This window comes from Exophiala dermatitidis (assembly GCF_000230625.1).
Source record: "Exophiala dermatitidis NIH/UT8656 unplaced genomic scaffold supercont1.4, whole genome shotgun sequence".
In the NCBI taxonomy this organism is placed as follows: domain Eukaryota; kingdom Fungi; phylum Ascomycota; class Eurotiomycetes; order Chaetothyriales; family Herpotrichiellaceae; genus Exophiala; species Exophiala dermatitidis.
In genome coordinates, this window is record NW_008751649.1 from 1,804,687 (window position 1) to 1,816,999 (window position 12,313).

The window sequence follows — 12,313 nt, forward strand, 5'->3', positions numbered from 1 at the left end:
ATACCGGATGTCGTCCTAGGCACACTGGAACAGCACTGTGCAGCCAGAGTTTCCCGGTGTCAGTTGGCGGACGTGATGACATCCACGGCAGCACTGCGATTCATCAGTTGTCGCCACGCATAGCGCAGGAAAAGGGTCACGTCGTTGTCCTTCAAGTTTCGCCTGTGCTGATCTGATGAGGCTAAGAACGCTATACGATCTACAACGATAAGAGGATAGCTACCTAGGTAGCTCCGCCCAGGTCTAGACGCTTGGACCCTGCCGCTCCAGTTGTTGCCCGACTCGCCATTTCACCATCACCCGCTTCGGCTCTCACCTTTCTGATCACCTCCTGAATGATTGGGCTGAAGCTGGGCACTACTGGTCCAGATTAGAGAAACCCAACTGCTAGTACTGCAATTAGAGACTATGCGGCCCGGGCGCCTGGGGCCTCGTTGCAAAGGCGCCGGCGCACAAGTTCCAATCGCGGTTAAGCTGTCACACTGACAGTTGGTGCGCCCTGCTATTGCTGACCATTAACATCCAAGTTCTACATAGTTGTCGTGTACAACGTTGTATACTAGTACTGCCCTGGCAGCTGCGGCTAGAACCCGCTGATAATAAGGGCCTTATTCCTCACTATTATAGCACTACTATTAGGCGAGCCTCTGCGCGTTTCAGCGCTGGAGTTTTAGGTGGGAATTCTTGCCCCACTGAACCGTGCTTAACAAGCTCATAGCGCACCTTTTCGGCTGTTCAGGCCCTGCTCCCAGGCATCGTTGTTGTATCCTTGCCAGTGTCACTGCGCCGCCAATTCTGTCTGTCGTCATCCCTAAGGCATCATCTGGCCAGGGCTGGCTTTGTACAACTTCAAGTTTTACTTGGCCGCTGAGAACTTAGGTACCTGTTAGGTGCTAGTATTAAGAGATGTCCCACGGTCAAGGCTTTTGGGCTCCTCGATGCGCACTCCTGCCCGTGCGAAGTGATGGTTTACTTCTAAACGCTCTGCGGTGGCTTTGACTGCTCATCGTTCCACCATAATACCCACCGGTTCTCCTGCCACCGCCGCCCGCCCCCACGAGCGAAACGGTTTTTTATTTGTTTCATCTTACCTGACTGCCCTTCCTGTACTTCAAATCCACTCGAACACAACACGTCGTCGTTGACTCTGTAAAATTGTACTTTAGGCCCAGCTGGGACGTGGGCATGACTGTCAGCCTCTTCGGCATTTAGGACGGGAAGAAAATGCAATCTGGCTGCTCCGATGAGCACAGCGACGCTTCAGCCGTCGCAACAACAGCGAATGCCGCGGGCTGCTTCTGCGCAAGATGATCGAGCGCAGCTACGGCCGATCGATTCTAATAACTCGAGAAGCGCTTCACACCCGCATCCCAGCCGACAACATGAAAAGGACCTTGTCCTCAAACATGCCGGTGCGGCCAATTCAAAAGAGGTCATGCCGCCTGACGAGATCTCGAAGGATCCAGAGAAGAAGCAATTGGGCTATTCGTCCCGTCATCTTAAAATCTCCGACTTTGAGTTGATGCGGACACTTGGAACGGGTATGGAGCGCCCTGGCTACAAACTTGAGTGTGCTAACTGACCGGCATTCTTGCAGGCACTTTTGCTCGAGTCTGGCTTTGCCGCTTTGCCAATCCGTCCCCAGAAGATCGAGACAAGGTGTTCGCCCTGAAGGTCCTCAAGAAGGTGGATGTCATCAAACTGAAACAAGTCGAGCATGTTCGCAACGAGCGAGACGTTCTTGCTGCGGTCGCGGGCCATCCCTTCATAACGACTCTCATTACCTCTTTTTCAGACGAAACCTCTTTATATATGCTGCTCGACTATACTCCTGGTGGAGAGATCTTTTCCTATCTTCGGCGAGCTCGACGCTTCCCCTTTGCGACTGTCCAATTTTACGCCGCGGAAATCACTCTCATCTTAGCATATCTCCATGAAGTGCAGTTTGTCGCCTATCGTGACCTGAAGCCTGAAAATATTCTGCTGGATGTGGACGGCCATTTGAAACTGGTTGACTTTGGATTCGCCAAATATCTGCCTCCTGCACCACAACCCACGACTGGCGAAGACTATCACCATAACCACGCTAAACCAAGCGGAGAGCATCCTGAGCCACAGGCTAGCGGAGCCGGAGTCACTTATACTCTCTGTGGCACGCCAGAATATCTTGCGCCAGAAGTGATACGAAACACCGGTCACGGTACCGCGGTGGATTGGTGGGCGCTCGGCATTCTGGTATACGAGATGTTGATCGGACAACCGCCCTTCTGGGATCAGAATCCAATGCGCATATACGAGCAAATTGTTGCTGGCCACATCCGCTTCCCCACTGCGCAGCCCACTTCCCAGAGCCGTCATAGCCTCCATGTTCCCCGCGCCGCGCGCGATTTTATCCTGGCATTGTGCAAGACAGACCCTACACAGCGCCTGGGACACATCGCTGGGGGGAGCAAACGGGTCATGGAGCATCCCTTCTTTGAGGGCATCAACTGGGACGATATCTATTACCGAAGGAAACGAGGCCCTATCATTCCAAGGGTCGAATGGGCTGGTGACGCCGGAAATTTCGACGAATATCCTGACCCCATCGAAGGTGAAGAAAGTGAAGGCGGAAGAGGTAGGTACACCGAGGAACTCCGTGCCGAATGGGAAGACGCCTTCAAGGACTTTTAGAACCCGCTTAATGATAATGGAGCAACCAGGGGAGAGATTGGGGATTCTGGACATGCGTCTTCTGCAATCGCTTCTGGGTGCGGCTTTAGACCCGTACCTGTATGAGTAGGAAGGTTGGGGAGGGGCGTTATTGATACCCCTGTGGTTTATACTGCCTTGAATTTGCTAGTTGGCTGGAGATACCAATTTGATGCACACATGAGGAATGTACCCTCACATCTAAGTATGACAGACAATCCTGAACTTTATCCATTGAACTGATTGCATAGAGGGTGTGAAGGGAGCCTTGGGACAAGCCAAAGTAAAAGAGACTCGGATTCCGGCAGTGGACTGCTTGCAATAATGCAGGACCTTGAATTGAAGTAATGGAGCCATCATACATTACAGTAGGCATAGACGTCTGGCGGTCTTCCTGTACAGTTACCATAGTGTCGCTCAGGCTGATGTTGATGTGCGGGGAGAAACCAAGTTGTGAGGCAAGGCTGCGGACATGTGAACGCGAACCTCAGTGCAGGTAATTGGGGAAGATGGCTTGCTGCTAGTTCGACTGGTAAGGCTCGCAGGTACGGCGTTTGCTTTGGCATCCCCCATCATTTGGCTCTCTTTTCCAGCACGATTCATCCTCCCCATGGCACTTTGACTGTTGCCTCCTACTAAGGACCGATTCGCGGTCCACTGAACGCTTCCATCGCTTCGTGGCGGACTGATCTATTAGTCTCGTCATCGCCAACAACCTACCCCAATGTTCCTCTGTCGGCCTGATACAACGAAACGAGAAACACGATGGCGGACCCCACCAGCGACCAGATACTACAAGTCTGCGAACTGACGCAGGTCGACGAGCTGAGTGCAAGGGTCCTACTCAGAGTAAGAAAAGCAAGACGAGCACGGAGAAGGACACAACTGAGGCTGATATGGCAGAAAAGCAACAATGATGTCAACACGGCCGTGAATGCCTTCTACGAGGATCCTGTAGGGTCTGTTAAAGATGCAGTTAGTACTGTCTTATATCATCCGGTCAGAGCTCCGCTCAAATCTGCTAGCTTCCTACGAATGAGTGGCAGTATCAGGACAACATTCCATGTAAGGCGTCTACGAAGCATACCCCGTGCTCCTGAGAGACTGATATTGACACGAGCTTTTCACATAGTTGCCGATGATTCCAGTGCAGGAGGAATGCCTGCCGTGGGCCGACCCCCTTCCAGGGTCGACAACACCCGACCTTTACTGGACCTCTCCGGTGAGCATGCCAAAGGTGTGTGTCAGGCCTGGAGCAGATTATTCTCGCTGTTGCTGACAGTCCAACAGCCTCCCAAAACACCGCGCACACCTTGAAAGAACAAGAGGATATGAATGATCATGCCCTCCAACGCGCAATGGCAGAATCCCTACGGCAGAATCTCCCGGCTCAGGAGAATGGGGTCACCGGCACAGGCACTCATTTCGGTCCCGCTGTTCGAGACTACTATGATCCATCAAACTGGGCCATGACAACCTTTTCCACCTCGCGCGAAGTCGTCGACCACCCACCGCCCTCGAAGCGACGGAGGGTAGGTGACGAGCCCGCCTTCTTGCGTGGCTCAAAGGAGACCGACTACCTGGGGCCCCTACTCACAATCTATCACAGCATTCCTCTGGCGCGAGAAGCATTGCTCATGGCTAGCTTGAAAGTTCACAATTATGGCTACGATGAGAACTGGTGGTCGGGCTCAACTAACGAAAACACCAAGGCTTTAGCGACCGACAGTACCCTACAAATTGACAAGGATGAGTGTAACCTTCTCGCGGAGGTGCAGTGCTTGATGGCCTTCCTGGATCACACGAATCGGGCATACGGCAGTGTCGACGCTCTTGCTGACCTGCAAGCGGTCCGAGGAACCCAAGGAGAAGTTTGCTACCTTCGTTGGTTGACAGCATGGACAAACACCGCATTACACCAGGCACCGCAGGAGCCACTGACGCAGGTCTTCACCACGACTGCCATGAAGAACCCTGGCGTCAGTGACAGTCCTCCACAAGCAAGATCGTTATGCTATGTCCAAGCCCCCACGAATCGGTTCCCGGGCGAGACGATTGTCCATGTTCTTGATCAAACTGTTTGGAATGATGATATGGGCAACCTTGACGACGTTTGGATTGACCACTGTGCCGACGTCTTCACGGTACAAATTCACGACCCTCAAAGCAGTGGCGAGGGTGGGCTTGACCTGACAGTTGACCCTTTATGGTTCCCAGATCGGTACATGTACGAATGCAGAGAAGTCATGCAACGCATCCGCAAGCAACTGCAGTTGGTACGCCGAGAGATAGAGCAGTGCGCCAACATCCAGCGTCGGTGCGAAGTCTACAAGCTCCCCGATAACAGAGTCCTCAAGGTCCGAGAAGTTCTTGACGCTGCAGCGAAAACGGCGTCTATCGCACAGGGCCAGGAATCAGCGGCGATTGGTCTTTCGACGGACCTGATGTCTTCAAAAGCCAATTCACTGGCCCAGACTGACGTGGAACAAATCAGGTCGGATCTGAACAACATAGTGCAAAGGATTGAGCAGAAGGTGCAAAGTTTGGAGCAAAGAAAAACCGAGCTCCTCGAGAAGAGTCGACAGATTGCATTACAGTTGACACACCCGACTCCTGAAAGCCCCAATCTTCCCAACCGCAAATATACTCTGCAGGGCGTTTCCACCAAGTCGGACATCGTCTACGTTCGCCTGCCCAACAAGGACCTGATTCAACTCTCCGAAGACCAAGACTCTTCCGATGCCGAATATCAATGGTGGAGATGCTCGTGGCAACAACATTCAAACCAGAGCCTTTCTGCGTCGACTACAGTCATGGGACCCGTAACACAGGCTCAGGCTGATAGAGCACAGACGCAACATGATCATGATGAGGATTCCTCTCAACCTTATTCAGTCCGCCGGGTCAATGAGGGCGAAGTCCTCGACGCCGCAAAGAATGAACACAGCTCTGTACTTCTCGTCTACGCTAGTGAAAATGCACTGCGCTTCAAGGGCAGCGACTTGAGCCGGCCGCTTAGGTTCTTTGTTGACCGAGACAACCAATCCTTCGCCGAGGAACTGCGTCAAGAAGCAGACCCTATGCCAGACGTTATAGGTGGTGCGCCGGTCGAGCCTGATTTCGAGGACGTGCCCTTGATAGACCAGACAGGATACAGTAGCTCAACCCGAGAGTTCACTCCCATGTCTACGTCAACTCCCGGCAGGGACGAAGATGGACAGCCTTCTCCAAAACGAGTGCGAGAGGATCTTGGTAACCCTACTTTTGCCGAACAGCCTCCCTCGTATGAGGAAAGCGTGGGCAAGCCGGAAATGCAAGAGAAAGGAGGCAGCAAGATCGGCTTATATGCCGAGCAGCTGCTCCAGAAGTACGGAAGCGACGGCAATCCAGGAACGACGGGGTAAGAGCATTGGGACAACTGAATCCGCGTCGATAGTATCAGCCACACAGGACTAGGCGATGAAAGGCAGACTCGTTGTATCTGATCCGAAGACCACCAACATTTTGGGTATCTGAGGTACATAGGCGCTGCGTGGGTGCTCCAGGCTCAAGTCTGCATCTGACCTGCGACCGGTAGTGGTTGTGATTTTACGTACACAGTCCTCGATTGCTCAAAGCCGTGGGGGGACAGCGATATTCCGAACGACATGGTACGTTCAGGGATTCAGCGGGCCCTTCCAACAAGTCCTTCGACAAGCGTTCCAAAGGATATGAAATACGGTGTGAGAACACTCTGGGGCGCGGGTACTTTTGTGTGACTGTGACGCGTAGCTTCAACTCAACCACATCTTCACCAACTGGCCTGTACTGTATGTACCGTCTACCGACTTGGATCGTGCCGATCGAGGTGGCGGCTACACCGGCCACCGAAAAAATAGTGCTAGAGAGCAACGTGTGTCAGTAGTGGACAGACTCATACTCCATCACAGGCGAGTCAAACGACAAGAACAATTAGTGTATGTGCAAGAAGAAAGGTCGGCACCCAGCAAGGCCCCCGGGCGGCCGTGGGTTTGATTGAAGTGGAAATCATTGTTGTGCTCCAATGTAGGCGACGTTGCCCGACTTGGGCGGCAGAGGCAGGTCAGGTACTACTAGTAGCGCTGTAGTGGTTGATTGACTGACTGCATGTGGAAGTCGTACAAGATCAAGACGGCAAGGTTTAGAGGTCTGGCAAGTTCTTCTCTCACTTCCACTGGCAGTTCAATGCTGCATGGCTGATCCAACAGACCTGCTCAGGCTGTCGACTAGTATTGCAGAACCAACCACCCACTGGCATGTCATGCTCTTTCTCCCTGACCATGTGCTGCAACTCGGGCCTCCAGCACACCTTTCTACTCACAACCCTGGTCTTGGAGCCCTTTTGATAATTCCTCTCCGTCCGCACTCGAGTACCCTCCCTCGGCTATGAGACAAGCCTCATCCTGAGACATCCTCTCATCACCCGGTGGCGGATTCCCAGGGCATGCACCCATGCCAGCAACAACTTGAACCACCTTGCACACCACCCAGATGCCGCAACTAAACCCACATGCGGCTAGGGAGGCCTCTCCGAGCCCGAGACCAAGAGTTGCTGCATTGCAGTATGGCGGAAGTTCAGCTGCGGCACGCCATGGCAAAGCCGAGCCATCTACATCAGCACCTGCCGTTGAAGACGGCCCAGCAGCTGCAGCAGGGAAGCACTACTACTACTACTACTACTACTACTAGTAGTAGTAGTAGTAGAGACCACTGCACGCACAACCTGAACGAGGCATACAAAGGAACCTTGATTTGACAGGCATGCCCTGCCCTCCCAGGTACCGAAGCGACCCGGCCTGGTAGACTTCCACCTCCCCGTCCCAGCAATAAGGACATCCCATCGCTTAGAAGTCAGCACAGTCTACGAATCCACTCTGCCTTAAACCCTGGTCAACAATGATCCGTCAGCAGGAAGCCTGCTGAGCCTGCCTGCGCAATATTCAGGGTATCTTCTTACAGGAGGAACAGGAAGATAACTACGAGCCTCTTGGACACCACATGTCGAAGACTGACATTATTGAAAAAGTCGACTTCTACTATTCGCAGCGGAGTAGCCGCAAGCACAGCACAACACAGGGCGGATGGCCACTGTGCCCTTGTCCCGCATTCAAGTTGGTCCAGGTTCAAATCGAACTATTCGACCGCGCAGTGGAAAACATTTTAGGAACAAACAATAGTACCGTAAACAAGGTGGAAAGCCAGTCTCCTGGGGCATCGGCTCTCGAGGCTAGAATCTGAAACATCACACCGGTCGGGCACATGCTCATCCTGAAGTTGCTTTCTGCCAGGACCATATCGACATCACACAAGTTGCCTTTATCCTAGCTGGCCTACGCAAGGAGAAACTTGGAAGATCGTGATCATACCCGGGTAGGTGTAGCGGTCAAGAATGCACTACCTTTGGGCTTTCAACACCAAAGTAAGCTATGGGCGGAAAGGCGTCCAAAGGAGGATCAGGAGGAGAAGATGGCGTGAAGCCCTACCATATACCAGCAGCAGGGGTCGTGCCTGTCACCCCGGGGCTGTAGAATGGCCACTGGAATGGAGGCTTTGCTTCTAGTCCGCTGGATGGACAACAGGTGCAGACTAGAGGCATATGGCGTCCACACTTACAGTGTCAAGCTGCCGTCAATAATGTCCCCAGAGCATGGCGGACTCGATGGCGCACATGAGTGGTTGTATGTGGACACACCCCGGTGTGCTTGGTGTCGACCCTCCTTCCACAGACCCCACGACATCAACTGACAAACGAACAATCCAAGCAACCTCTGGCGCTTTCCCATCTCGCTAGGGCGCCGTCTAGTGCAACGAACTGTCTATCTACTAAGCTCTGCTCTCAAGAGTCGACGAGATCCGCAGCTCTAGCTACACAGAACTGGGGCACAGGAACGACAAAAAAGCATGCCTTGACCACCACTGTCGGACAATACCAGGCGGCGCCAAAGGTGCCGTCTCTCTCATCCGAGCCTGGGAGAGTTACAGCTTAGTACATTGGGAGAAGCCCAGAGGCCGGATTTGGTTGACAGAGCCAGTAGCCATCATTCGGAGCCACTCACTTTTTACTCTGTGTCTTCGTGATTGGAAGCTGGACCAACAAAACAAGAGACGTGAGACGAGTCCGGATGCTTGACTTCTCACCCGCTGCATCCCCCGTCCACCAAACGGCAGGCCGACGATGCATGCATCTCGGCAGCCAGGTACGCCAACCTTCCCCCTCACTACTACTGCTTCAGTGCCACCACTACAATTGCACTACCTGGCGCCATACTCGACTCCGTTTTGTTCATTTCGCTCGCCGACAACTCGAAGATCCGGCGCATCGACATTATTTCTCCAGCACGACGATCACCGGCCGATGGAGTAGGTCTAGGTACCCACCATCGTCCCCCACGGCATTTGCTGTGCTCGACGAGTGGACAAAGAGGGCCTCCTAGGACAGCTACTCTCTGATCCGGAGTTCTCTTTGCCCTTACGGCTCTGCAGTGCTGTTGGCCCTACACCCTGTCTAGCTCATTTCTGGCCGTTCGACTCTCCACTCTCCGGTCGCCGCGCGATCGCGATTTCTATCTTATCCTGCCCACTCTGTGCCTCCAACTCTGGTGCTCGGGCCCTCCCTGCAAGCCACCCGGCACCGGATTGGCACAATTGATCATCCTGGGTTGATGCCAAACACGGGCCTAGTGTGCCTTTATCGCTGCTATCGACTGGCCACTGGTCGCCGCCAAAATATTCCGCGGGCGCTCAATCGCTATCCCACCTCCAGGACTTTCGAGTTCCTTGGAGCCTCTCTGGTCTCAGCCATCTTCTCACTACCGCATCAAGAGTGTCCCTCTGTTCAAACATTCACTTCCACCACATTCCGCCGCCTTTGTCGCCGTCTCCCATTTCCATTGCATCTTTATTCAACCTTGTACCGTCTGTCCCATTTTGACGCGGCCTGATCTGCGACACGTGAAGCACAGTCAAACCAGCTGTGGATCCCGCTATCTCGAACACATTGTCAGGTACCTTGCGCGTTCTCCTTGAACCAGCCGCCATTGACTATTGACGCAACGATACCGCGGGGCTCGCTGTCGAGGCGCAAGCGAGCAGCTTCTTGTCGGAGTGGCATTGAGGGTTTACATCGGGGCTGAACGACCGATTATAAGCCTACCTTAGCGACGCTGAATATGGTCTTTCAACCTTCGGTTGCCTTGGTCTTGCTATTGTCTATAACATCTACCTAGACCAGACTGGCAGCAGTGCTCCCTTCCATTTTCAGCCAAGCTCTCCAGGCTGCCAGCAGAGCGTGGCATTGCCTCCAAAAGGTGACTCGAGAGCCGGAGCAGTGCTGTTGTCTTCCCATATCCACATCGCCCTGTCATAGCCAGTTGAACAGCGTCTCATCTGCCGCAGGTGAGCATGTGTGCTGCCGCCATCAGTCCACCGGAGAATCGGTTGCACCTTACTCTTTCAAATCCCTACAACATGCCTTCACAGCCTGTAAGCTTTGAGGGCGCTTCGGGCGATCGACGGATGTCGAGTGTCAATGAGGCTCTCGTCGGCTTGCCAACCGTTTTGTTGCGTCGCCTACCCCCGAATACGACAATTGAAGCCGTCCGGACCATGCTTCTTTTTGCAAAAGACCTCCGAGATGCGGAGATCATCCCCAACGAGTACGATGAGGATGCAGGTTTCACCACAGCTATTGCCCGTTTTGGCTCGATCGCCGGGGCGGCCGAAGCGCGGGCAATGCTTGATGGCAAGCCCAACACGGCCGGCCAAGCGAAAATGATTGTCGAGATGGTCGTGGGACCAACCATGACCTCGATGCCCCGGCGAAATACCATTGATCCCATGGCGGCGCGAAAGGGTGTCCACTCGCTGTCCCCGCCACTCGCAACCGCCCAGAAGGCGTCGAGGTTCAACGGCACCTTTCAGTCAATGGACAAGATGTCTCCTCCCGCCGTTGGATCGCCGCCCGACCAGGCATCCTCTGATACCAGCTCACAGTTACAAACCATATTCACACCGCAGTCTCCCGTCGTGAGTGTGGGCAGCGAACGATCCCGCGTGAGCGGTAAGAAGGTTATTGGTGAGGATATAGGCGACGATGACACAGGAGAGTTGCTCAAAGACCCTGTGGCCTACATGCATCATTCATCGACTCCGGGCACAGGCCGAACAGGCACGAATCCACGTATTCCCACTGCAGCCTTTTCGGCCCTTTCCCTCAACACCAATGTGGGCAGCGGTCCGGCCAACAACTACACCTCCCCACGGACAGCAGTGTCATCCCGTACTCCACAGACACAGTTTCCTCCTGCCGTGGGAACCCCTGCGTCATACCTTGGACCTAGCCAGCCCTTTATCCGGCACAACTATCCTCCCGCGAACCCTGCGGATCAGAATCCGCCCTGTAACACTTTGTACGTCGGGAATCTCCCCATGGACACTTCAGAGGATGAGTTGAAAGCGATCTTTTCGAAACAGAGGGGGTACAAGAGGTTGTGCTTCCGAACGAAGCATAATGGACCCATGTGTTTTGTCGAGTTTGAAGATATCTCATTTGCCACGAAAGCGCTGAACGAGCTGTACGGAGCACAGCTTCACAACAGTGTCAAGGGCGGCATCCGTCTGAGCTTCTCAAAGAACCCCTTGGGTGTGCGGGCAGGCCAACCTGGAAGCGCAACCCCTACAACACCACTGAGTGCTACCGGACCCATGGGCATGAATGGATTCGGCAATCCAGCTCCTGCAGGCTTCTCAACCGCCAACGGTCCACCACCTGGTTTGTCAGCCCCGCCAGGGTTGAACATGGGCCTGTCGCCGACCAGCGGCGTTGCGCCTCCTCCATCTTTCGTGAACCCCGGCTTTGCGGTCAACGGGGGTAATGGAGGCTTGCCAAGTCTACGAGGGATGCCACCACTCAACAGTGGGTCGGCGATACCAGGCATGAATGGCATGTACTCGGATCATATGCTCGGAAGGTGATTGGAAGCTTGGCCTTGTCACTTTGGTCGTGTACCTCATTTGGCGGCTGGGCGATCGTGATCATGAAGGAAATGACTGCAAATATTGCAACAGGTGCTGGCGCAGAGTGGGCTGTGGTAAACATCGCGAGCGCCGGCAGAAGGGTATGGACATTTATCGCAAAGGGATCGATTGATCTGGGTTTGTTCGTTTCTTTTCCGACTATTCTAGCACGAGATTCCCCATTTAGCAGACAACATACGACGAGCACGCAAGCGAGGGAAACGGAAACAGGCAGGCAAGCAGAGCGAAGTGGCGTTATGGATTGAGTGGTCAACAGAAATCGAAGAGGCTTACACATTGCCTCTGGACCCGCGTGAGAAGCCTCTGCTTTTAGTTTTTGTTTTTTCAGCGCACATTCTGTCATTTCCGGATCAGCATTCAGTGGTATCTCATTTTATCATGGTGTGGACACGGAGGAAATCGTCAGAAAGGAATGTGTTATTTGCAGCACTACAGTGGATATGGATAGCTGGATCGGCCGTGGACTGTTTGATTGTTTTGCCGGCAACGGAGGCATCGGACTTCAACGATGGGATTGCATACCATACCTAGAGTGATATGCCTACTATCGAGTAGAGCCTGTTCAAGA

The 12,313-nt window shown here is 53.6% G+C and overlaps 3 protein-coding genes across 3 annotated transcripts; all 3 read left to right on the forward strand.

Annotated features, from left to right (window-relative positions):
- Window positions 1–1,243: 1,243 nt before the first annotated feature.
- HMPREF1120_04970 (non-specific serine/threonine protein kinase) lies at window positions 1,244–2,673 on the forward strand (the record flags this gene model as incomplete). Its single annotated transcript, XM_009159119.1, has 2 exons — window positions 1,244–1,541; window positions 1,598–2,673. 2 exons carry the CDS (start codon window positions 1,244–1,246, stop codon window positions 2,671–2,673), a joined length of 1,374 nt encoding a protein of 457 aa, XP_009157367.1.
- A 783-nt stretch (window positions 2,674–3,456) lies between these two features.
- On the forward strand, window positions 3,457–6,095 carry HMPREF1120_04971 (uncharacterized protein; the record flags this gene model as incomplete). The annotated part of the gene is made up of 5 exons (XM_009159120.1): window positions 3,457–3,540; window positions 3,595–3,666; window positions 3,717–3,756; window positions 3,824–3,928; window positions 3,982–6,095. 5 exons carry the CDS (start codon window positions 3,457–3,459, stop codon window positions 6,093–6,095), a joined length of 2,415 nt encoding a protein of 804 aa, XP_009157368.1.
- A 4,081-nt stretch (window positions 6,096–10,176) lies between these two features.
- On the forward strand, window positions 10,177–11,682 carry HMPREF1120_04972 (uncharacterized protein; the record flags this gene model as incomplete). The annotated part of the gene is made up of 1 exon (XM_009159121.1): window positions 10,177–11,682. The coding sequence occupies one exon, from the start codon at window positions 10,177–10,179 to the stop codon at window positions 11,680–11,682; it is 1,506 nt and encodes a 501-aa protein (XP_009157369.1).
- Between the last annotated feature and the right edge of the window lie 631 nt (window positions 11,683–12,313).